Here is a 26948-nt window from a genome sequence, read left to right as displayed (position 1 = left end):
AATCGCCTGTTACCCCGTTGAGTGTTGTCGCCTTTAGATATTTTGTTTTGTCTAATGTTAGGCGATTTTATTCAGCTGGAAGGAACCTCGCCACTTCCAAAACTCCCTCGACCCGCTGAGGAATGTCGACAATTTGAACATTTCATTACACCAAACTATCTAATTCGTTTGAGAGTAACCTTCACTAAGACTTCAAAGGACTATCAGAGCAACTAAACCTCCCAAATATTTCTGAACTGGTGCAGTTTTATTTACAAATAGAAATACCGTAACGATTTACAAATAGAAATACCGTAACGATTGCACAGAAAACTTGGTCTGCTCCGCAACGGAAATCATATCTTTCTAGTTAAAATGGAGTGCAGCGGCAGGATTTTTTTTTTCTTCTTCTTCTTTTTTTACAGTACCATGACAAGATGACGAGTTTCTGCCTCAACCGACGTAATAACCAGTGGACACTTCAGTGATTTAATTACCGCATGGAGGTTCTCTACGCCCTAATAGATATCTCAGTGTTTCGTCAGTGATAACCAGCGTTTCTATCCTTGGGCACTGCATCGTGCCAAAGAGGTGAAGTCATATAGGTGGTAAAGGAGAAACTCAAAGAGGGCAGTATAGTTTTTTTTTTTTTTTTGGGGGGGGGGGAGGGGGTGTGACCAGTCTCCATCCACAAAAGAATGTTGCGTGACCCTGGTCCGTAGGGGTGTCTATAAAATATTTAAAATGTTGATTGCACAACAGTTATACCTTCAGTATCCCATACGGAGGGGCTGAGTGGGTTTTGAACTCTCGACCAACCCTAGTGGCAATTTTAATGACCGGTCTATCTGACGACAAACATTTTATCCGTGAGCCTTATAAAAGAGTTGACAAACTAAATCGAAATTGATACGACAGGGAACAAAAAATAATCAAAAAGACGTGGACTGGACAGGCGATGAAACCGAGTGAACTCTTTTTCGACACCAATATTCCTTCAGCCAAATGCCTCTCACAACTAAGATCTATGTAGATATATATATATATATATCTTCATTGGACTTGCCCACGACTAAGCAGGTGTTCCATTATCATTCTTTCTGATAGTGTGATAGCTATGGAAAACTACGCATACAATCTCCCCCATATCACTAAGATGTTGCGTACGTTTCCAAAAATGACCTTGAAAATAAAATGCCCATATCATTACATGTTTGCAATATCGTTCAATCTTTCTTTTTATCAACGTAGTTTTGTCGCAACTTATTATCTATATGGTGTCGTCTGTTACAGTACGTCAGATTATCACGCTAATAAATTATTACATTAAAAGAACAGTTCATTTAAGTCGAATTGAGCAGGTGTCTTCGTCTCATGGACTTCCAACAGATACGAGGAGGAGGAGGGGGAGGAGGAGGAGGAGGAGGAGGAGGAGGAGGAGGACGGGAGGAGGGGGAAGAGTGGGAGAATGAAGTGGTGAAAAAGGCAGAAGTCCCCCTGTTGTTGTCACTCTCTCTTGTCCCAGCCCCGAAGTCGAGCACATAAATAACGACAATGTTCAAAATGTACCGGGCATCAGTTGGTTGAACCATGTACATCACGTTAATTTCTTGATTACACATCGATATTAAAAAAAAATTGCTAAATGTAGACTATTAACTAGATCTTGATTATTTGCTAATCAAAATTTATGACCAAGCTTCGTGTACGGTGACTTTCCACTATATGGGTGAAGAGGTGGTTGTAAAAAAAATCATCAACACCTTGATCTATCCAAGACTAATATACGTCAGTGGTATGGTCCCTACACAGAGTGAAGAATATAAGCAATATAGAGAGAATATAAAAGGCAGCAACCAAAATGGTCCCCAACCTGGGAGAAAAGCCATACGAGAAAAAGACTAAAAACAGTGGGTCTACCAACTTTGAAGCATTGAACAGAAAGAGGTGATATGACCACAGTATTCATGTCACTACAGGGGACAGATTGAATTGACAAAAGATACGTTTTGATTAAGGATGGGATGGCTTTAAGAGGTCATGGGAACAAATTAAGAAAGATTGCATGTCTAAAGCATGTTAAGAAAAACAGATTTCCATATAGATTCATGACTACTTGGAATAGCTTAGGTGATATACCCCAAGCTCGAACATTACATGGATTTAAATCTAAATATGACAAACAAAGATCAGTGATATAGTTTAAGTTGGAAATGTACATGAATTTGAGGCTAGATATAAAAAAAAATTGGAGCGTAGGAGACGGGACCCTATGAACGTTGCTCCTTTCCCATATACTGCAATTAAGTCAATACAATCAGGTAAATACACGTTTTAAAAGATCGAAGAGAAAGAGGTGATGTGGTTGCAGTATTCAGGTCAATAAATGAGATAGATGACAGTGACAAAGAAGATCGCTTGATTAACAATATGGGGGATTTAAAAGGTTGTAAGAACAAACCCTATCTCCCAACTCCCTTTCCACCCCTGTTCTCCTCCTCACCTCCTCATTTCTCACTCTATCTATCCTAGTAACCCCCATCATACTTCTCAGACACCTCATCTCAAACACATTCAAATTCCTTCTCTCTTCCTCTCTTATGTTCCATGTTTCTGCCCCATACAATGCTGCTGGCACAATCACTCCTTCATACAGTCTCCTCTTAGCATCCATTCCCAAATGTCTATTCCTCATTACACTCTTTAATCCACCAAGGCATTTACTCGCTTCTCTCAATCTACATTCTACCTCCACCTTCACTCCACCTTTTCCTGCCACATCTGCAACCAAGTATCTAAAACTATCCACTTCCTCCAGTTGCTCTCCCTTAATGCTCACTTCCAGTCTACTGCCACTTTCACCCCTTGTACATCTCATCACCTTACTTTTACACACATTTATCTTTAGCTTTCTTCTATCACATACTCTCCCAAACTCTGTCACCAACTTCCTCAATCCCTCCTCCGATCCTGCCACAAGCGCAGTATCGTCTGCAAACAACAGCTGGCTCACCTCCCACTTTTCTCCATTTTTTTAAACCATCTCCAATCCCTGACCCACTACCCTTGCATTTACCTCTCACACTACCCCATCCATGTATAAGTTGAACAGCCAGGGTGACATAACGCATCCTTGACGAAGTCCCACCTTTACCTCGAACCACTCACTCTCTCCATTTCTAATCCTGACACAAGCTCTAATACTCTCATAAAAACTCTTGACAGCTCCTAGAAGCTTTCCTCCTATCCCGTATATCTGCATAACCTCCCACAGTGCCTTTCTGTCTACCCTATCGTAAGCCTTTTCCAGATCCATAAAAGCCCAAAAAACATCCTTCCCCTTTCCTATAGCTTTCTCACATATCTGTCTTACCACAAAAATCTGATCTACACAACCTCTACCCATCCTAAATCCACACTGTTCCTCACCAATTACTCCCTCTGTTCCTCTCCTAATCCTCTCAATCAAGATCCTCCCATAAGCCTTCCCAACTACACTTAACAAGCTAATCCCTCTGAAACTACTTCATTCACACATGTCCCCTTTTCCCTTGTAAAGTGGAACTATACAGGCACTCCTCCAGTCCTCCAGCACTCTACCCTCTCTCCAGCAAACATTAAATAACCTCACCAGCCAGTCCACCATCACTGTGCCTCCTTTTTTTAGACATTCTGCATGGCATCCATCCAGACCAGGTGCCTTACCTGCTTTCATCATCTTAACAACTGCCTTCACTTCATCCTTCCTTATTTCTCCTCCAAAAACTATTTCTCCTGCAAAAACATTACACAAATTTAAAAAGTCTAGATAAATCGAGATATGAAGACGGAACACCACAATCATAGCTCCCCTTCCTGTAAAGTACTAGGTAAATACACACACACACACACAACATACATGGAGACACAGGATTTTAATTTTAATATAATTTCTATGTATTCATTTATTTATTTATTTACTTATTTGTTTATTCATATTTACACAATGAAAATATTAAAGAACCACTCAAAATGGTCTCCACACATCATCATCTGGTCGTGACCTCATTCTCGGTCAGCTGAGGTCACGTTCATCCAATTTGTGTCTGCGAGATGACCTTTACCCTCATGACCCTCGCTCCTTCGAGGCCTCCAAAGAACGTCGCTAGAGTGAGGGAAGTCTTCAACCGTGCGTCTTCAGCAACCTCTTCTAGAAACAATATTCCTTCAGGGATCCCTCACCTTGCCGGTCAGCACCTTCAGATTGAAAAAGAGCTTTCTACTTAAGTTTGGATCGAGGTTGGCAGTAGATCGTCAGGTTCAATTAGCCCGGATCTCAGAAGCCTGCTGGAGGAAGACCCTCTTCAAGTGAGGTAACGGCAAAGCCGTTGGAAGATGGATCTCATTAGTTCTGACTCTCGGCCACCTTCGAGAATGGATCTTCCGTACTGACCCAGGAATGACCGATACCACTCTGTTTTAAATTGAACTTGCATCAGTGCCTGCCAATCAGACTCGTGTTCTCAAACTGCCCCACTCACCCCCAACATTTCTCCAAGCGATCATGTGTTTTACGTCATTTGCGGGGGCGCAGAATTCGAGTGAGCAAAAGTCCTTCCTCCCAGTCTTAACCAGATGAGGACCTTGCTGGAGGTTTGAGAATTTTATTCTTACTAGCGATCTTTTGCGACCATAGTCACACTGGCACCCTTATCTGACTTGGCGTCCTTGCTGTGCCGTTGAAAAAAAAAAAAAAAAGTGTCCCTGGCTCTCCTAGGTCTGTAGTAATATGTCTGTTTGACTTTTGGATTTGGATGCAAAAGTGTCTGTTGAACAAAGGAGAGAGTGCAAATGATAGGAATTAATGAAGATTAGTCATAAATGGATGAAGCAATGGTGTGCCTTGAAGGCGGTCCAATTTTTTCATTTTTCCAAATGGAGGTGTCTGTATGTATGTATATATATATATTTATATATATATATATATATATATATATATATATATATATATATACATGTATATATATATATACATATACATGTATATATATATATATACATACATGTATAAGTATGTGTATGTGTGTCCTCTCTACAGAAACCTCACTGCCCTGCTTTGTGTGTGTGGTTGGAGGAGATTGTGTGTGTGTGTGTGGGAGGGGGGGGGGGGTTATTACAGAGAGCAGCCAAGGGGCAGCAGTGGTGGTTTAATGAACCTGGGAGGACTGCTGCTCCTTCTTTTTCACCTGATGGTTGATTTGTTTCATTATTGTGGCCACAGATATGGAGTTGCTCCCCAGCCAGCTGGAAAAAGTGGTAGCTAGGTTTAGGACACCTTTTCTTGCTCATTCCCCATATAGAATGATCAGAGTGGATCCTGAAAATGGTGCTTGTATGTGTAGACAGTTGCTAAACCATACTGTTGCTTGATCCTAGTACAGGGTGACCACTGGACTTGTAAAACTAACACTACAATTATGACTAGAGACTTCCAGAGATCACCTTCTCCTAGCCCTACCACTTGTGCCATCAGTGTGCTATTCTCATGAGGTTAGTAAAAGGGGAAAGTGAAGATACTGCTGATTTAGTAGAAAGTGATGAGGAAAAGGTATCACAGAGTCTACTTTATGTTTTCAAGTCTCAGCTACTACCTCACAGTTAGCATTGACTTCCCTGGTAGGAGTCACTACCAGTGAGCACCATGTAGAGGTGTTGAAGCAACTCCTCATGGTGGGGAAAAAAAATCTACTCCTTCTCCCAACTAAGAAAAATAGGTAATGATCGAAGTTGACAGTGTTGACATAAGTTTTTACCCTAATCTTAATAAAATCATTTATCATTAACGAGTGATTATATTTATAGATCAATGCCCATACCTCCTTGCACTCAGGATACTTCAGCACTGAAAGTACTTTTTCCCCCTTACGCAGGGGGTAGCCAAAAAGAAAAAGGCATAGAAATCACTCCCACCCATTTCATTTCCCATATATTCCACTCCCCTCCACCCTCCCTCCTATCTTGGCACCTCCTGGATGATGGGTCATCCCTGCATCCTGTCCACCGCCCTGGGTCAGAAGCAGTACTAACACAGAATATACCCAGCCACTGACTCAAACTGTCCCAGATGAAACCACTACAGAGAAGATACAGAACACCTCCTCATACTATAATGCCCCCTACAAACAATCCCTAGACAACAACACAATATATTATTCCTGAGTGACTTGCGGATCCACTCAGAGCCTGTTGCTGGTTACCCAAAGGCCACAGGTCTTCTGCAAGAGACAAGGAGCAACAGATTGATTGATGGATCATTGCCTAACTTCTCTGAATGCATAAACACTTTTATCTTGACATTGAACACATTTCCCATTCACTCTAAGGATAGTGAAACTTGAATTATAAACAAGCTTTCTTTAATTTACATTTTCATCGTTTTTGTGTGTACAACACAAAGCACAGGCATGTAATCCTATGTCCTCCAATAAATGAGAACATTAAGTAGATGGTCTGGTCCCTCAAGACAATCAGATCCATTCATGAGAATGTAAAGGCGGCTAAGGGTCCCCATGGTCCCATACAGCCATATGATTGATCATTTACAGGATAAGACAGCAAATGCATAACATGCAAGATATGCAAATAACAATGGGGGAAGTGGAACACAAAATAACCACCTTAAGAGGGAGGTAGAAAATTCTTGTACATAAATTTTTGATTGGATACTTCTACAGCAGTAAAAATTAAATATTTCTATGACTAACAAAAAACATAAAAAACACTGCCTAATAACTCATGCAAAACATAATGAACTAAAAATTGTAGAGTTACTAAATGGTGTAATCAAACGAAAATTTCACATGTACACAAATGAATAGTATTCCCACTATATACCAGTCCCCAAGATATCAAAGTACATATGCCACAAAATTTATACTGAAGTTACCTATGGTAACAAACCTTTCTCCTTCAACAATTACTGTAATCACAAAGTGGAACTTATAGAAGACGAATCGGTGAATGAAATACTGAGTCTTCCCTGGATCTTGACAAGTGACAAAAGTTGTAACATATTTTTGTCTCCTACACAAGCAATGGCACAAATAAACAGACTAGAGCACCAAGCCCAGGTGTGACTTGAAGATTACATGCCGTGGAAATAACAATTATGTTAGTTAAATTCAGAAAATTATAAGGGTACAAAAGATGATTATGTAGAAAAAAAAAGTAAAGAAAAAAAAACATGAGTATAATAAATAACACTATCATATCAAAGCTGAACTGCATTGATAATTGTATGGTTTCAAACAAAAGATTACTGAATATCTAATGATTATTATAAATAATAATCAACAATATTAAAGTAATAAAGGACAAAAGTTGTGCAATAATAACAATTCATAGAACATTCAAGATGCAATTTTAGCCAGAAAGGCCTGCTTCTCTCAGTCATAAATACATCCTAAGATAAATACAAAAATATCAATCTGAAACCTATGGAGAATACTGTAATGGATGTGAATAAATACTTCTGTGAACAAGAGTATTATTTTCATGGTTTATGGAATCTGTGTTATGCTCTGATTATTGACATAACTAAATGATTATTGTTGCCTCAAGTTTCAGTGACTGCGAACCCACAGTGGCCTCAGGCACTCCCAAAGACCTTTCTGGAAAGAAATTTTGAAGACTTGTTTGGGTTGTACTAGTGTGGATCTGTTTCCATATCATTACAGGAAGTGGAAAAGATGGAGGAGGAGGAAAAATAGGGGAGGAAGGAGAAAGGGAGGGGGGAAAAGGAGGAGCAGGATGAGAGGGAGCAGCAGGAGGAAAAGGAGGGGAGGAAGATGTGGAGGAAAAAGGAAAGCAATCATTACTTGATAGTTTTATGTGAAATCACTGAAGAAAAGTGCAAATTGATGAAGAAAGATTTTGGGTCCTGCCTTGAGACCAAGAGCTACACCACCTAATGGAGGCATGGGTGCTGATGGGAATTGATTCTTTGATATCCTTTTTCACAGGGCTACTACAAGCAAGCACCTATCACTGGTCAATAACAGAACTAAAAACATTATATGACATAAAACAACTCCCCATGTTCTACTGGACCAAATCGTTAATACCGTTATAATAATTATTGCCTAAATTCATGGACTGGAAACCTGCAGCCTCACAGAAGCTGGCAATAGTTCTAGGGCTTTCCGCAAATCTCTCTTGGAGGAAATGTTGATTTGTGTGCGATTGTTTCTGTCACCAGCTTAGAGTAGTACCGAGTAGGAAGAGAGCAGAGTTGAAGATGATTAAGAGATCTTGGGTCTCGTCCAAAGACCAAGCGTCAGCCCCTCTGGTCTGCACCTCCTGACAGAGGTAAGGGTGTTGACAGGTTTTTAAGACTGGTAACTGGGAGAGGATCCTCTCTGATGTCCATCTTGTAGGACTGCCACTTGCAGATAGCTGTCATCGGTCCCATTACTTTAGTACATTATACTAAAGTTTTCACCCAAAATTTGAATTACTCTTCATGATACTAGATACAAGTGAAACTTGTCCAGTTTCTTTGCAAATCCAATTATCTACATTTGGCGTATGCTAGCCAAATATCTCAAAGTGCAATTTGTGTGACACTCTCAGTTCCGACCCAAACCTTCAAATATATATGAAAATATATAATTACATAGGTACTTCAAAATAATTCTAATGAATCACATTCGGAAAATGGCAACCATGATTCAATGAAACTACATTAGAAGAGAGAACAGTTTCAATGTGAAATAATCATTATATACTACAATATTTACATTAAGGTAGAAATAAAAAGTGAAATTCATCTTTATAAGTTATCACAACATTCTGATTCATATACATCCTAAAAATGGGGAAGAGCAAATGAAAAGTTTGAAATCATAAATGATTAATAAACCAATGTCAAATCACTTCTATCGTATTTCTTACATGAGTCCGATGATATCCTTCAAGTTTCTTTAAACAATGCCTAATCAGATACAAACCTCAATTTCTCACCTCATACATATCCTCACACTTTTCAAGCAACTTTAACACAGGGCTAATATTATATGGAAACAGGTTTTTGGACACCAGTCGATCAATAGCATAACGTAATCGAATTAAAACAGTCATAACCTCATCAAGACGTCGCCCACAATGGCTAGTAAACTCCTCCCAATTTCTCCGAATGAATTTGAGGTAGCGCAGCAAATAGAGAAGGAAAGAAGTCTCGTTGGAAACCAGAAGATCTAGAAGCACATCATGGTCATGGCATATTGTATCCAAAAATACCATGAATGTGGTGTGGGGGTTGACACAAGCATGGAACTCAGGATGTTGTCTGAAAATTAAAAGATTTATGCATTACAAATCATCAATTTCTTTGTTCAAAACAAGTAATGGCAACAGAGATGCTGATATTTCCTAAAAACTGAATATATTATTGGCCAAGGTAGTCATCATTCTTTGAGAAAAGCAAATAACCATTCCATAAGTACAGTAGATAGACATAAATGAATGAAGACGACACAACAGAGAATTCAAGAGATATTACTGGACAGCCCAACATCTGCATTGTAATACATACATACATATAACAAGGCTTTTTCCCCCTTACAAGGGAGGTAGCCAAAAAGAAAAAGGCATAAAACCATTCCCACCCAATCCACCCCTAAATACACTCCCCCCTCCACCCTCCCTCTTATCTTAGCACCTCCTGCATTGTAATATGACAGGTAAACTCCAGTGGGCAGGACACATGGCACAAATGAATGAAGAGATGCCTATGAAATTTATGAAAGAGGTAATCAGAAGGAGGCCTTTGGATCGGCTGAGGAAGGATTGGAGTTGTTTATAGGAGGACATGAGCATCAGTGGAGGAAACCTGAATGAATGGCTCCAACTAGTGGAAAAAAAGGGATGGAAAGTCCCGTCATGAGTGGATATGGGTCAACAAGTGGACCGAGTGTCAATGGAGTAAAAGTAAGAATAAGCAAGTGCAGCAGATTCTGAACTCCCTATATTGGATGTTGACTAAATAATTTTTGTTTGTCAATACATAAGACTTAAGTGATACATGTATGACCTAGAGTCATCCAAGATTCTTTTATGATTTGTGATTAATTTCAACTCAAAGATGAATACTGATCTCAACTTCTAAAATCCCTTCCTTCTACTACTCTCTTAAACTCCTTTACAACTTTTATGATTAAATTGCTTCTGCATAATACTGTCCCTAAGGATAGAAGCATTAGTTATAAGTGTGTATTCTCTTGAAATTGGATGTTTTCAAATCTAGAATATTTCATGATACTTCATTTGAGGAGGGAGGGACTTTAATAAATAATGATGAATATAAACACCATGTAAGAATGCATATCAGAACACCTGAATAGGTGACAATAAATACCCAAGTTTTTGCCCCTTCATGAGGGGGCGACCAAGGATGAGATGGATGGATGGGGTAAAAGGGGCATTGCAAAAGAGGGAAATGTCTGTTGAGGATGGACAGGAGAAGACAGAAGATAGGGGTGAATGGAGAATGGTTGTGTATGGGTGATGCTGGGGGAGTGGATGGGGGATGGGGGTGAGGAAGTTATGCGTGAAAAATAAATTGACACAGCCCAAAAGGATTTCTCCCAGTTTTCTCCATTTCTGCATGGGAGGACAGAGATGAGGGGTCACCAATTTAACAAAGCTGTCTTGCTGTGAATGTGTTGTGTCTTGCGACACTGCTTCTGACCCAGGGCAGTAAGCTAGATGCAGGGATGACACGTCATCCAGGAGCCACGATAAGAGGAGGGGAAGGGGGTGGGTGGGAGTGGAGTATGTGGAGATAGAATGGGTGGGAGTGGTTTTTATCACTCTGTTTTTTGACTACCTCCCTTGTAAGGGGGAAAAAGCCTTTGGTATATGTATGTATGTATGTATGCCCCTTCATACAGCACCAGAACAGATCAGGCCTGGCTACAGAAACAAACTACCCCAGCTGCAATTATAACACAGGAGACACTTAATACATCACCTCACATTGTCCCAAACTAGCCATACCTACACAACATTTCTTCCTTCAGTGATGTATGGCTCAATCAAGTGCCTGCTGATTTAAAAAGGCAACTGCCAACAAAATGGTCAGAGTAGTAGACCAACATTTTGCTCATTTAATCATTTTCAAGTACATAGATCCAGAATACAACTTATAAGCTATTTATACATCCTAGAATGGATGAAGAGGAGACACTCAATTCCTCATCCATTCCATGACGTAAATACTTTAGAGGTCTTATTCTGCATCTATGTACTTTAAAAAGCTTCAACAAGCAAAACATACTGTTAATAAAGGTTTTATATTCACGTGGTGTCTACCCTGACTACATGGCTCTTGCCAGTTACATGGGAGCCAAAGATCTCCTGCAAGAGAAACCTGGGGCAATGGAGTGATTGCTTGATACCATGTTTATACTACCCTACTGGCCTTTTTTTTCCCTTGTAAGGGGAGTGGCCAACTCAAAGCATGTTTTGACTTTAAACAGGAGAGATTGTTTTTGGTTTTCATACCCTTCTTTCTAACAATTCATACTCACTTCACAATGTCCATGTGCTGCTCTGTGGGAAAGATTTTGGCATTGGAGTGTATATCTTCTATTGAGATGATTTTAGTGCATCCAGGTATTATTCATAATGGTTTGTTTTGAGTGATTTGTTGGCACCTGGTTTCTGGAAAAAGCCCAGCACTAACTGTCTTTCACAACACAATTTCTTTTCATTCTGTTCTCTTTATCATTGTTCAGGAAAGCAGCACACCAGCACCAGGATTTAATCTGGATAAGCTCAGGATGCCCAGGTATATGTAATGGCAGTCTCCAATCAATTTTAAGTGCTTAGTGCCCTTGAAGACCACAAATAGCTGTGGGATATCTCCACACATGAAACTCTGAAAATTGCCAAGGAGTACATTGTACAGCTTCCAAGGTCATAAAGTGCTGTGGCATCGGCATCATGTAAGACACTGAAGATTGGATAAGGAGAGGTATATTGGGGTAATCACTGAGGGTGTCAAGGGTCATTTCAATGTGTAGGTCATCAGACCTGCTTACCAAGCCCTGAAGAAACTCTGCCCTAAATCTGTGACCCTGGTGAGCACTGTCTGAACATCTGATGGACTATTAGCATCAGACATGGGTGGGTGTAGAGCTCATTCTGAACAGTTGTATATGTCTAACCCTACATGCAACCTGCTTCTCCTGGCTGGTGTTCAGGTGATGGTTGTTGATCCACCAGCAGATGACAATGTCCTCTGAAGTTTCACTGCTGAAGGATGGACAGGCACCTGGCAACTGCAACATTAGCGCAGAGCTCCTGAAAGCCCACAGTGAGGCAATGATCTATGGGTTTCATGTGATCAAGAATGCTATTTGGCAGTGTGGTAACATTCCCTCCGACTACGAAAAGAGTTTGATCATTCCAATATGGGGCAGGGTTAAGGGTAACAGTAACAGCACGGCTGCAACAATTACTGCAGTATTACACTGCTCAGTGTAGCGACCAAAGGCCTTGTCCATCTGTTGTTGGCATAGTTTTTTTTTTCTTAATAGGCATTTAATTTTACTTTTGGATATTTCTTTGATTCATGGTTGTCTCAAGTGATGAATATTACTAATGATTTCTACGAGGAAGCCTCTGTTCTACTATTTCTAAGCTATAGTTCTAGTCTAAGTATGCCTGTGTTCTTAGCAGCTATTTAGTATTTGCTATACTGATTTATCATTGTCAGGTCATCAGCATAGGCGAGTGCTTTGGGGTTACATTCTGGATCTGGTGCTGGGTGATTACTTATGAAGATGTTCATTTGGTGAGAGTACTGTTCCTTAGTGGATTCCATTGTACATACAGTACTACCTCTCATCAACAGAGTGGTTTTTGGGTGGCATAGTGATTGCACGCACTAAACAACAGCACCAAAAACACCAAAAACACAGCAAAAACACCATAAACACAGCTAATTAATGTCCATTAATGAGAGGTCTCACTGTACTTCTAGCCACAGAAATTTGGCAGTTTCCAGTTACTTCCATTATCTATCAGCTATGTAGTTTGTCAGCCATTTCTTGTCATTATTGTGGATGTTTATCAAAGGATTTACAAAGGCAGAGCATGCCAACAGGAGACCTTTTGGTCCATAACTAGGTTGGATGCAAAAAATTATAATAATGATAAATAAATAAATGCATAGGTATAGTTGTATAATAAACAAAAAGGTAAATAGTAAATAATAATAAATTGACATATAACTAATAATAAATGAAAATCAAGCATATAATAATAAACAAACAAATAATAACAAATAAACAAATAATATAAAACAAATGGCAGTCATCTACAGCATCTTGCTTAGGCATTTATCTAAATGAATATTAAAGCTTCGAACTGAACTACATTGCACTGCCTCTGCATTAAATTTATTCCACTCATTAACTACAGAGTTGGCAAAGTTGTTTCTACCCACTTCCAAATTAAATATATTTCCTGACAGTTTGAGACCATTATTTCTTGTCGGATTCTCATTCAGTGTGAAAATTGTCACATTTGATGTTGTCAATTCCTTTTTACAATCTTAAAGACCTGTATTAAGTCACCTCTGAGTCTACACTTTTTTAGGGAAAACAGATTCATATGTTTTAGTTGATTTTCATATGATTTATTTTTGATATATGGAATCAGTTTTGTAGCTCACTCTTGTACTTTTTCAAATCTGTCAATATCTTTAATGAGATTCAGGGACCATACAGAAATACCATATTCCAAATGTGGACAAACTAACAATTTATATATCTGTTAATGAGAGATGGAATTTTGAAGTCAAAAGATCATGCAATCATTCCTAGAATCTTATTTACTTTCTCATGATGGCTTATGATGGTAGACAGGAAGGCACTGTGGGTGGTATTGCAGATATATGGGATAGAAGGAAAGGAAAGCTGTTCAGATCAGTCAAGAGTTTTTACAAGAGCAGTAGAGCCTGTGTTAGAATCAGAAATGGAGAGAGTGAATGGTTTGAGATAAAGGTGGGACATCACCTGGGATGTGTTATGTCACCTTGGCTGTTCAATTTATACATGGATGGAGTGGTGTGGGATGTAAATGCAAGGGTAATGGGTCAGTGATTGGAGATGGTTAAAGAAAATGGAGAAAAGTGGGAAATAAGCCAGTTGTTGTTTGCTGATGACACTGCACTTGTGACAGGATCAGAGGAGGGTCTGAGAAAGTTAGTGACACAGTTTGGGAAAGTGTGCAAAAGAAGGAAAATGAAGATAAATGTGATTAAAAGTAAGGTGATGAGATGTACAAGGGGAGAAAGTGGCAGCAGACTGGAAGTATTAAGGGAGAGAGACTGGAGGTACTGGATAGTTTTAGATACTTGGGTGCAAATGTGGCAAGAAAGGGAGGAGTAGAGGTGGAGGTAGAATGTAGATTGAGAGAAGCACGTAAATGGTTTGGAGGATTAAAAAGTGTGATGAGAAATAGGCATTTGGGAATGAATGCTAAGAGGAGATTGTATGAAGGAGTGATTGTGCCAACAGCACTGTATGGAGCAGAAACATGGAACATAGAGAGGAAGACAGGAATTTGAATGTGTTTGAGATAAGGTGCCTGATAAGTATGATAGGGATTACTAGGATGGATAGAATGAGAAACAAGGAGGTGAGGAGCAGAACAGGGGTGGAAAGGGAGTTGGGAGATAGGGTTGATGAAAGAGTATTGGGATGGTTTGGACACATGGAAAGAATGAATGAACAAAGATTAGTAAAAGAGGTGTGGAAGGTAGAGGTAGGTGGAGTGAACATGAGGGGGCAACCAAGGATGAGATGGATGGATGGGGTAAAAGGGGCACAGGGAATGAGGAGAATATTTGTTGAGGATGGACGGAAGAAAACAGAAGATAGGGGTGAATGGAGAATGATTGTGTATGGATGATACTGTGATGCATGAAAAGGAGTGGGTGGGGGATGGGGGGGGTGTATGTGTGAAATATAATTATAATTTGACACAGCCCAAAGGAATTTCTCCCCATCTTCTCTTTTTGTGCATGAGGGGATGGAGAGGGGGGGATTGCCGATATAATAAAACTGCCTTGCTATGGATGTGCTGTTTTGCAACACTGCTTCTAACCCTGTGCAATGGGCGAGATGCAGGGATGACCCATCATCCAAGAAAAGAGGAGGGAAGGGGTTGAATGGGAGTGGAGTATGTGGGGATGGAATGGGAGTGGAGTATGTGGGGATGGAATGGGTGGGAATGAATTTTATGCCCTTGTTTTTTTGCTACCTCCCTTGTAAGGGGGTAAAGGCCTTTGGTATATATATGAAATCACTCCCAAGACAGTAAAAACCAAACTATTACAATTATATTCAGGTCATGACCCGACATTACAACAGTACTAACAAAGAATCGGCCTAACAATGGTCTGCCCTTGATGCAATCACCATGCAGAGGATACAGAGCACCTCAATCAATGCTGCCCTATCCTGACAACATAAAACATCTTTTCCGAGTGGTTTATATTCCAGAAGACCTACTTCCTTCAATTAATGGCAATGGCCTCTGGACTGGACCACAAGTCACTCAGGAAAGATATATTGTGTTACTGCCTAGGGATTGTTAGTGTGTGATATTAGAGTATGAGGTGTTGTGTGTCCTCTTGTGTGGTGGTTGCATCTGGGGCAGTTTGAATATGTCTGATTGGATAACTGATTTTCCTAATCCTCTCAATTAACACACTCCCATGCACCTTACTAACTACACCTAATAGAATCCTTCAAGACCTACTACATTCATATATATATATATATATATACATATATATATATATATATATGTACTTAAAAAATTCTGTATCCAATTGTACCTATTCTTGTGCTTTATTGGTCCTACTATTCTTATACTGTATTATAAAGTTTGTGGTTAAGTCTGTATCTAAGTTTATAAGTACGAAAATCTACTCTTCAGAATTAATGGCCAAGGATTCTTCCCAATTAGGATGTTTACAGAAGGTCTAATGTTACTCGACACCAGAGATTAAAATGTGTATCATCATATTTCATGTTCATACATCTGATCAAAATCTCATTATCCCTCTACAAACTACTGATTGTGAGAATGCAATAACATTAATGTACTTTTACTGAAAAATACAATAAAATAAAGATGCACACTAAAATTGCAATACTGTAAGAAAATGAACCTGTACTTATGGAATGTTTAACATTAAGTTCAATACCTGAGCCTAATGTAACAACAACAAAGAAAGAAATTACCAGTAGTAAAATATACAATACAAATATAAGTTCATTGCTCTTAAATTACTATATCATACTTTATATTCAAATGCAACAACAAAATCACACATAAACACCTGATTCGAAGGCCAAGTCCAGTACAGATATCAAGCCCACAGACCATTGACTCCACCAGCCAATCATCTTGATCCTCAAACAGCTTCACCATCCACTCTGCCACTCTAGCCTCTGGATGGAAGGGCATTTTGGACTTGACAAAGGTATCTAACTTCCGGATAACTTCCCGTAGGCTTCTTTCAATGATGGCCATGTCCATGTCCTCTGAACCAGAACCTCCAGATCTTGACGAGTTTTCTGATGATGAGTCGCATCTGGTTTCTTTCACAGTGACAGCAATAGCTTTCAGTAACACTAAAACCACTTTTGATAGTAACGTTCTGTCCCCTTGTTCGCTTTCATTTTCTGCCCTAGTTGTGCTTGTACTCGCCCCATTTTCAGATTCATCACTAATAGTATCCATACTTGCTAAAATAGAACCATGACTTGCTACTGAACTTGGTCCCGCTGACCCCCCACAAGGCACGCACTCCAGGAATCTCCTATCCTTTACGGCACGGATTAGGAGATGTGCAAGATTGCATGGTTCTTCTGCCAGAATGTCTTGGAGGGCCAGCGTACTCCCATAACACAACACCTCGTTATAAAGATCAAGAACTTTTCTCCAAACAATAGGATGAGTCTGTCTAGTTAATGGGATTAATAAACGTTCTAAACCTGAGTAAAACTCTTTTGTATCTGTTACCGATAGATTGGCTTTTACAGATATCAAAGATTCCCAGAGAGTTAGAAAAGACACAATCACATGTTCCTTTTCTACTGTGTACTCGTTTACCATTTGTGTCAATCGAGGCACTAAAATGAACCACTTACAGTCCAACTTTCTTGTGCCAATGTACTTGATTTCATTGACACCTTGCGTGTCTGCAGGACCTAGCCTCCTTCTATTGCATTCAGGAGGCTGTTGCCCATCAGTGTCTGTACTCTCCAGTGGGTGTTCATCAAGATCTTTCCATTCAATTACCCTTCGTACAACCTCTAGAGAGTGTCCAACTTCTAACATATTTTCAGAATGGGCAATATTGCTCACCAGCTTTTCAAACACCATTTCACAGGCTCTTCCTCGCAGCATGAGCAATAAAGACGATAATGCTCTTGAGGCTGAGTAACTAACAAATTTATCCTCTAACCCCATGAAACCATAAAGGATATTCAGGACATCACCTTCATTATTAGCCCCTGCTTCCACAACCTCACTTATACGAGAGCAAAGAACACCCCTGCTCTGCTGTCGAAGAGATACCTCAAAAAAGAGAGTAAGCATACTAATGTACAGCAAGGTTTCATCCCGCATCTGAGCAATACGGGATGCATCCTGAGTTGAAAAGCACTCATTGCAAACAGTAAGAGTGTGTAGAAGATCTGGCAGATGTAGAGCACAGAGACATTTCCTCACAAGTTGGTTATGAACAATTTCCAGGTCTCGACGTGGTAAGATAAGTTCTGCCCCCCCACCAGTGGGTGGCATCTTCACCCTTTTTTGCCGAGGTTCGACCATTTTCACATGGTCTCAAGTTTTCTAAGGTCACTTCACAAAAAAATCAAGGAACTTCAAATACACACATTCTGCCACTGGCACTGGGTACATTTCCATGTTTGATATTTATCTTGTGAAATGAAGAATATTAATTTCAGCATGTCCACATTTTCTGTACAATTAAAAGGTAGACTTCAACAGACATTCCATTAGTGAATTATTCTTCATTTCTTTTTTCAGCTTGCCATACTGAAAAACAAAACATGAAATTAGTAAGTACATCAATACTTATACATCTTTATATATCAAAAGGCTTCTTCACCCATACTGGGGAGGTAGCCACACCAATACTAATCAGATATTTCTTAATCAAGAACATAACAAATAATAGTAACCTAGAAAATTTCAAGACAAAATACATTTCAAGGGCTTCGTGATTTTCTATTTCAATTTTACAACAAATCAGATAAACAGGTTGCAATATCCATTAATATTTCTTTCAAACGGTATGGTTTATCATAGAAAACTAAACAATCAATCAAATAACTGTTGCTTAAGTTTTTGTTTTCTAATCAAATATCCCACAGCACCATGGCTTACAACAAGGTGCATTGACTATCATGAACAACACACATAATCATACACATATCCCACACCAAGCCCTCTACACTCCCTCCTCTCCTGATATCACCTTTTGCTCCCCCTGCCTAACCCCAACAACATCATGGAGAGTGGTCGGAACCCTTGGCTCTGACCACCTTCCAATCATCATCACCACCAAAACAAGATGCACCCCAGTCGGCCACAGACACACTTACACCAATTACAAGAGAGCTAACTGGGAAGCTTTTACTGAAGAGACAGAACAACATTTTGAAACACTTAACAGTACACCAATCACAAACATAAACAATGCTGTGCACACTTTTAATACAATCATACAAAATGCAGACAAGAGATACATCCCTAGAGGCAACAGAAAATCACACAACCCCAACTTCACACCAGAAATCCAAAGCCTCATCAGACAACGTGACACACTTAAACACGGTACCCCCACACCTATCCCTCAAAACATAGCAGACCAAATACAAACGCTAAACACTGTGATTGCCATTAAAATACATGAACAAAAAACACAAAATTGGCAAAACTTTATCAATACACTTGATCACAAAACAAACACCAGCAAATTGTACAAAACACTCAACAGCATTACACTATCCAACAGTAACACTACACGCTCTCACGCAGCAATAATCACAACAACAGATAATCTACCCTCAAACAGACAACAAGCAAACGCACTCATACGTCATTTTGCACAGACAAGCCATCTCACTTCTCACCCTGACGACCGACGCACCATTCGACGTAAGAAAGACTTTCCCACAGACTCAGACTATATACCCTTCATAGACAGTCAGACAAAACTCATAATACATAGTCTCAAGCACTCATCTGCCTGTGGCCCTGATAACATAAGCAACATCCACCTAAAACACATTGGACCACAAGGTATACACGCACTCACAAACATTGCAAACTACAGCTATTCACACAACACTATACCCGACATCTGGAAGCATGGTAAAATAATCACCATTCCAAAACCGAACAAAGACCCAACAATCCCAACATCGCACCGTCCAATCACACTTCTCTGCACCCCCTCTAAAGTCATTGAACGCCTAATACTTAAACTTGTCACACCACATATTCCCCTTGCTGACTCACAACACGGTTTTAGGCCACTACACTCCACAAACACTCTTCTGACAAACCTCACACAAAGAATTTTAGATGGCATCAATTCAGATAGGCCCCACCAAAGAAAACTTCTTATAACATTAGACATTAGTAAAGCTTTTGATGCTATCCCCCGCCACAACCTAACAAATAAAATATATAACACAGACATGCACAATAACACCAAAAGATGGCTGGCCAATTATCTGGCAGGTAGGAATGCTTACGTGTCATATAATGGCCAATCATCGCACATCAGAAACATTAAGAACGGAGTACCACAGGGCTCGGTTCTATCCCCTACACAATTTAATCTATACATGCATGACTTACCCACGCCAGACACCTCAGAAATACAAATCTCTTCCTACGCAGACGACATAACAATCACATGCACACATCGTAACACAGACAAAGCTGCAGAAATAATCCAGCCATACCTTGATACACTCAACACATGGTTCATCACAAACAGACTCAAAATAGCTCCAACCAAATCTACAGCAACACTTCTCACCAACTGGACAATACAACACAAATACATACCTCATCTCTACATCAACAACACTCTAATACCACACACAAACACACCGAAAATTCTTGGTGTAACATACGATACATCCATGTCTTTCAAACACATCACAAACATAAAAAACAAATGCACACCCAGACTTAATGCACTCAAGTCAATCACTGGAACAACATTTGGACAAAACAAAGAAACTAATATAACAATATACAAACAATGCATACGCTCAGTGTTGAATTATGCGTCCTGCATGGGCTCCTAATCTCAGTGAGACACACCACAACACCCTTCAAATCATACAAAACAAAGCCCTAAAAACAATTACAGGCTGCACAAATACAACACCTACAGACCATTTACACCATGAAACAAAAGTCCTCAAAGTCAAGGACCACCTCGACATGAGAGGCACACAAACACTTGCCGCAGCCACCACAAACACATTACACCCGCTACACTACATAGCAGAACACCCACACACACCAAGAAACATTAAAACAACACCCAAAGACACAGATACTCTCTTCTCTTCCTCCACAATCACCAAATACCAGCCTCCAGAAACATATTCATAATCATATTACTCACCGCTCCATTAACACACTGAAAGACAACTCACTGCTACATGCCAGACCCCCTGATATCCACCCTTCTGAATCCTCTCTCCCACGAAAGGACAGAGTCCACTTGGCCAGACTGCGGTCACCACCCAGCACTTCTAAGCTACCAGAAGAGGCTGGATGACCGCGTTGTGAACAGCTGCCCAGGATGTAACACTTCACCCCATACCATACAACACATAATGGAAGACTGCATTATACACAATCATGCACGCAAACAACACAACATACGCTCTATAAAGGATTTGTGGGAAAACCCAGTTTCGGCTATGGCATTCCTTGGGGAGACGGGACTGCTCGGACAGACAGTCTAGGGAACGACAACAACAACAACAACAAGGTGCCTTAGGCCTTTCTACAAATCTCTTTGGGATGAAAAGTTGAGAATGGTATCTATGTCAAGTGACTATGGAATGGTTTCCATGTCACCAACTATTAGGTGGAAGAGGAAGGAGCAGCCACCATCAACAGTTGTACCAGTATGGTTCTTGTTTGTGTTGGGAGGGATTTCTCAGGTGGGTTGACGTCTAAGAGAAGTGATGAATATAGTTTTGGGGTCTGTCGTGGAGTATTTACTTTGTGATCTGAGCATGTACATGTTTTTGTAAGGATGTGAGGTAAAGGCAGTACATTACTGAAGATGCACGAACAGGTTAAGGAGTGCTGGTGATAGTTCTGCTCCTTGAGGGACTCAGATTGTATAATCTTTTGGTTCCTAATACATGGTTGTTCTGGGATATTCTGCACTCTACCAGATAGAAAGTTTGTCAGCAATCTTTTTTGTCATTGTTGTGAATGTCAGTGGGGGGGTTTTTTCTCATATATCTAAGGACTTTGTCTAAAGCTTTGTTTATATCTGTTGTTACTCTCACTACCTATCTGATAATGCTTGTTGAAGCCCTGTACTTAATAAGTGACATTTGTGTGTGACACACCAGTGGGATGGCCCTCTTTGAATTGTGTTAATCTGGGGAGGTGCTTAATTGTGGTTTGATTCCTTTAGTCATTCCATCAGTTTGAATAGAGTGGGAATGTGGGAGATAGGTCAACAAGATGTTGGGTTTAGACAGTTTTAGTACGTTTCCTTCACAGTTCAGTCATCCCATAAGTATGGATATGGTGGATAGGACTGACAGGTCTATAAGATACATACTAGGTTTTCAAGCACTTTTGTTTCAGTATGGGAATCATGTGTGCTCTTTTCCAAATTGTTGGGATTCTGCTATGCACCCAGGTGTAGTTGAGGGTATCTGTCAGTCTGTACTGCTCTTTGACTCAGGTGTTTTAGATGGTAAATTGGTATTATACCTGGGCCTTCTGCATGAATGTTTTATTCAGCTATTTTATTAAAAAAAAATTGTTTCTTTGTTAGAGAAGGGTGAAGTAGCTTCTATACCTGGCTTTATACTGTGTTTTTTTCCGTTTTCTTGGGTACCAAGTTTGAAGCTTATTTTACAGAAGATTACAATTGAGAATCATCAATCAACCACACTCTTGACTCTATTCTCTTGCATAGGACCCACAGCCCCCAGGACACCAGTCATGGTCACCAGTTTAACCCTTAAGTCATTCAATGAAGAAACTATGTGTTGCTATCTGGAAAAAGAAAGAGCAGTAGGTCAGTGTAGTACAGTATTCCATGTATTCTGTGAGAAGGGTGCATATGAGGCCACCGCTGTCTATCACTAAGCAGATTGTGTTGGTACTGTTTTAGTGAAGGGTGGTGGACCTAAACATAGGAATGCCAATGCACAGATATTAGTTGATGGAAATATAGGTAAGAGTTTGAAGGGATAAAGCTAAGGGTTGTTTGATATTAATCTCTTCAATACAAGTCAAATATCTGCATGCACATTAGCTCCCTGATGTACAATGATGCATCACAATACACGCATTACAGAATATAAAATTACAGCTGTTAGCTGTTATATTCCTTCTCTTTCACCCAGAATGTAACCACTGAAAAAAATTATCAAGACTGTTCTGAGAATTCAAGGTTCACTCAGCTACAACTACAAAATAAATATAATGAGGAAGCCAACACTGGCATCCTCATATACACACTTGGGCCTCGTGACGCCTATGTAGGCGTCATCATATTCAAGGAGTTAAGGTGTGGGTAATAATAAGTACATACGCGGGGTTATCAATCTACCCTCATGGTGATGTGTTGGGCATTTAAACCCTTTAGCAGACAAGTGAGGGGGTAGCTGTGAAAGTAAATCAGATAATCTGATAGTGTTTCTGAAGGTGGTGACTGCAGGGTGGATTTTAACTTAGATCTCATAATCTGAGGTAGCACAAGTTCCACTGGGTAGAGAGGATGGAGATAAAATGTCTTTATGGTTTTAGATGAAGCTGCTTTGATGATCCTTTCAAGGTTGAGAAGATACATGTGATACTTTCTACATATTATGTTCCTGTTATACTGTTTCAGCTGAGAAGTTGATTCTCTTCTTTGGATGATGAATACAAGATTGTGGGTGGTGGGGTGGATGAGAACAGTAGGGGGCAAGTTCATAGTGAGAGGATATGGATCAGTGTGAGTTAAGGCTACTTGTGTAATGGAGCATGGGGAAATGAAGGGAATGAAAGGCTGTGCACTGGGTCCTTGTGTTGTGCTTGAGAGTTTGCTGGATGGAGCTGCCATGACAGAAATGCTGTGAGGGGGTCATACCAGTGTAGCTGATCACAGTGCTTCTGTACACATGATTTCTGGTTTAATTATCATGAATCTGACTTGCTCTGAGTCTCCAAGGTAGAAAACTTTTAATTTAAAGCAATATCCTATCCAGAGTGGAGAGGATCCTGCATGGGTTCATCCACAACTTATGCATTCAGTGGGCTTGAGCATGAAGAGCTATATGTACGAGTCAAGTAGTGCATACACACATATTTGACAGACCCCAATGCTTGATACAGTTAGCAATTAAAATAAGTGACATGGAATGAGGAAGAGGTAGATGCCATACAATGAAGCATTGGAGGTAAACCAACTCCAGCTGTTGGGTTCTGCTATGGATGATCTGTACCTTGCTGCATTGCCTTTAACCTAAGCAGTGTGCAAAGGGACATAGCAACCCTAGATCCTTGAAGTATTGAAATGGAAGAAATAGTTGAATGGGTTTGGTGTATGAAGTGTATGTACACTATCAACACCCTCACCTCTATCTCAAGGGGGTGACACTTCATCTCCTAACCAGACCTTACATCTCTATCAATCTCAAATATATCTCCTCAATCTTTTCACATAAGGAGATCTGACCAGTGATAACTGCTCACCTCTTCCTATAGTAACATAAAAAAAATTTCACACTAATACAAGGAACAACACTCAAACATTTCTTCCCATAGAGATCTGTGAGGGCCCAGGGAATGTTGCCAGCCAGTGTAGGGCCGTATAACAAAGGAGGGGGTAAACCCGCTTTGGATGTCAGGCCCTGCTGTGGAGGTGTTGAGTCTTGCTGCAATGCTTCTGATCCAGGCAGTGGGTGGGAGGCAGGGATGACCTTCCATCCATTTGATGTTAAAATAAAATGGACAATAAATAGGTTTGGTTGTGTGTGGAATAGGTATGGGATGGGTGAAGTGTGGGTGCATGCCTTGGCTGGCCAGCTCTTTTATATGGGGGAAGAAGCCTTTTCATATATGTATTTGTATATTAATCACTGATGTCACCTGTTTGTCTAATTTAATTGACTGGATTCAGGTTTGTAAAAAGAACACTAAAAATGTGACACAAACTGTAATTCTATCAAATAACTTACTGAAGTCCAAGGTGAATTCTCCTCTTACTTATGTTGGTTACTGGACTACTGATCTCAATCATGCAGACTTTTTGGTCATGAAATATGTCTAAAGCAAAGTTAAACTAATATAAATAGTGATGTAGACTATACTAACAGTCCACACTGTAGTGTATAGTACTAAAACAATACCCCAACATAGAGTTGGCTCGGTAACAATCACCAAGTACCTCATGTGTAACCACCACACATTAAGTTAAACTAATATAAATAGTGATGTAGACTATACTAACAGTCCACACTGTAGTGTATAGTACTAAAACAATACCCCAACATAGAGTTGGCTCGGTAACAATCACCAAGTGCCTCATGTGTAACCACCACACATTACATTATCCTACACTCATTCTTTCCACATATTGACAGGAAATCTCTTCTCTGAGTCACTTATAAATTGAATCATTGTCCATGGCCACCTTATTGGGAACCACAGTTTTCCTGCAAGAGTGGACCAGAAACAACAGATTGATTTTATGGAAAATATAAAACGCTATCCCAATGTCCAAACAAAATTATATGAATATCAATTTAAACATTATTCATTGTATATCTCTTACATAGGTTTATAAGATTAAGCACGTTCATGACAACTAATCCCCCAATGGTAAGAGCTGTAAGATTTATAAACATCATCGTCAAGATGCAGTCAGCCTAATTCTGACAGCCAGGCAAGAAAATCTACTGTTCATCTCATGACATCAGTAGCAATAATATACTGGTTAATATTTATCAATGTCCTGCAAACAAAACTATATTCCACCATAAATAAATATAACAAGTTAATATATTACAGTACTGTTTCAATTTTTTTCATGCAGAAATGTCATGATGATAATTATATCTGACACCTGTTCTCTGAAGATGATTCATCTCCCATCAGCTCATCCCTTCACAATTTCCATTACATATTGATATTTATTAGGTGTGATATAATATTCCTTGTACTGTCACCACCTAAATAAATAGCACACTTCCATAACTTGTTTTAAAAAACTGCATGACTTTCATGCATTTGCTGACTTTAATGGTAAACAAATACAACCTAACTGCTTTGGCTTAAAGTCTGTTAGATTTATACAGTTTGTCATCAATTTTATTCAATATATACACATTCACTTCATGTCTTCCATGTGTTGTTAACATTTGACAACTACATAACAAACCACTCTTCCAGACACAAGAAAAGGTCTTCAGTTACACACAGCACAACTTAATACACACTATTAAATATGTCACGTTTTTGGCCCTATGAAGAAACTCTACAGTTCACCTCTAATTAACTTTTTCAGTTTAACCACTCGAAATGTCCAATTGTTTACACCAACATCGAACCATCAAAGCTATCTTGTTCTTGTTCTGAAGTCCCACAAACATGAAATTTGCGAAATTCAGGTGTTGGTATTTATAAGTTGTTATTCTATATCATCAACACTGTACACACCGTAACTGCGACGAGCACATTCACTTAAAAGCTTACTTAAGGCCATTCTGTAAGCAATGGTTCTCCCAGATTTGGCTGAAGCTGGGCACTACTTGCAGCATCTAGCAAAACACACCCTTTCCTCCTTACCATGGCACCGAGTTATCCTTTTTCGGGACTCATGTTGAACACACAACCACTGAACAATTTTTCCTCGAATTTTTAAAAGATCACCATACCGTGGTCACATCTTCTGAGTCAAATTTCTTTTCATCTCGACCTCCTCCGACGGGCATGACCACAAATCTCACCTTGACTGCTACTCCGAAACAAGCAGTCAAATGAGAATCCATAGAAATACTACACATTTCATTTCACCATTATGAATATCATATTGGGAACTTTATGAATAATAATGCTTATACAATACAATTATAATTATCAAAATACGTATTCTGAACTTCTCACTTCTAAACCTCTGTGTTATAAGTGCCTCCATTGGATATTGTCATTAGAGGTTATCTACTGTAAGCGAAGTTTTTCTTCAGCTATTTTTATTTGTTTCACCTCCGACTACAAGAAATTCATGACAAAAATAAAATATGTAATGAATTAGCATGCCTCAAGATTATATTGACATGGTATCCCTTGCCCCCCGATTATTCCCATAGCAGAGAAAAGCAATTAATGTGTCCAGGCAGGTATCCAGAGACAAGATAATATTCTTTCAGCTTGGAACGGAAAGCCTCGGTGACGTGATAAAGAGCGCCTACACTAAGCCACCCACCCACGGCCTACTATAAAACATGAAAAACAACTTAATGAATATATACATTGAAACGATTGCGGAGGAGACTTTCTCTTTTACCAGAGATCGGTGTTGGGTAGGGTTATGTTCTCTCCCCCTCTCCTTCATTGCAGCGGCTGATCCCGGATGGAGTAGGAGAGGTAGAACCACTTTGAATGGCCCG

General features: G+C 39.7%; 1 protein-coding gene across 4 annotated transcripts; it reads right to left on the bottom strand.

Annotated features, from left to right (window-relative positions):
• Positions 1-6357: 6357 nt before the first annotated feature.
• On the bottom strand, positions 6358-26299 carry lin (protein lines homolog). 4 transcript variants are annotated; one of them, XM_076197113.1, is made up of 4 exons: positions 26128-26289; positions 22148-22347; positions 16376-18102; positions 6358-9304 (listed from the first exon to the last, which is right to left on the bottom strand). In XM_076197113.1, exons 3-4 carry the CDS (start codon positions 17872-17874, stop codon positions 8968-8970), a joined length of 1836 nt encoding a protein of 611 aa, XP_076053228.1. In that variant the 5' UTR covers positions 17875-18102; positions 22148-22347; positions 26128-26289; the 3' UTR covers positions 6358-8967. The 4 variants fall into 4 exon arrangements, with proteins under 4 accessions (XP_076053228.1, XP_076053229.1, XP_076053227.1 ...); XM_076197114.1 differs by having other exon boundaries at positions 26217-26282; XM_076197112.1 differs by lacking the exon at positions 22148-22347 and having other exon boundaries at positions 26217-26299.
• Positions 26300-26948: the final 649 nt, after the last annotated feature.

Source organism: Oratosquilla oratoria, chromosome 13 (assembly GCF_046742065.1).
Source record: "Oratosquilla oratoria isolate Oo_2021 chromosome 13, ASM4674206v1, whole genome shotgun sequence".
NCBI lineage: Eukaryota > Metazoa > Arthropoda > Malacostraca > Stomatopoda > Squillidae > Oratosquilla > Oratosquilla oratoria.
The sequence above is the reverse complement of the archived record's forward strand: the minus strand, read 5'-3'. Positions and strand labels throughout refer to the sequence as shown.

What these genes read in the sequence shown, in the direction of transcription:
- lin (XM_076197112.1), bottom strand. Translation starts at nt 17,874, where the DNA reads ATGGTCGAACCTCGGCAAAAAAGGGTGAAGATGCCACCCACTGGTGGG. An exon ending in GGACTTGGCCTTCGAATCAG is followed by an intron (nt 9,305 to 16,375) that starts GTGTTTATGTGT and finishes TTTAATTTTCAG; the next exon opens with ACAACATCCTGAGTTCCATG.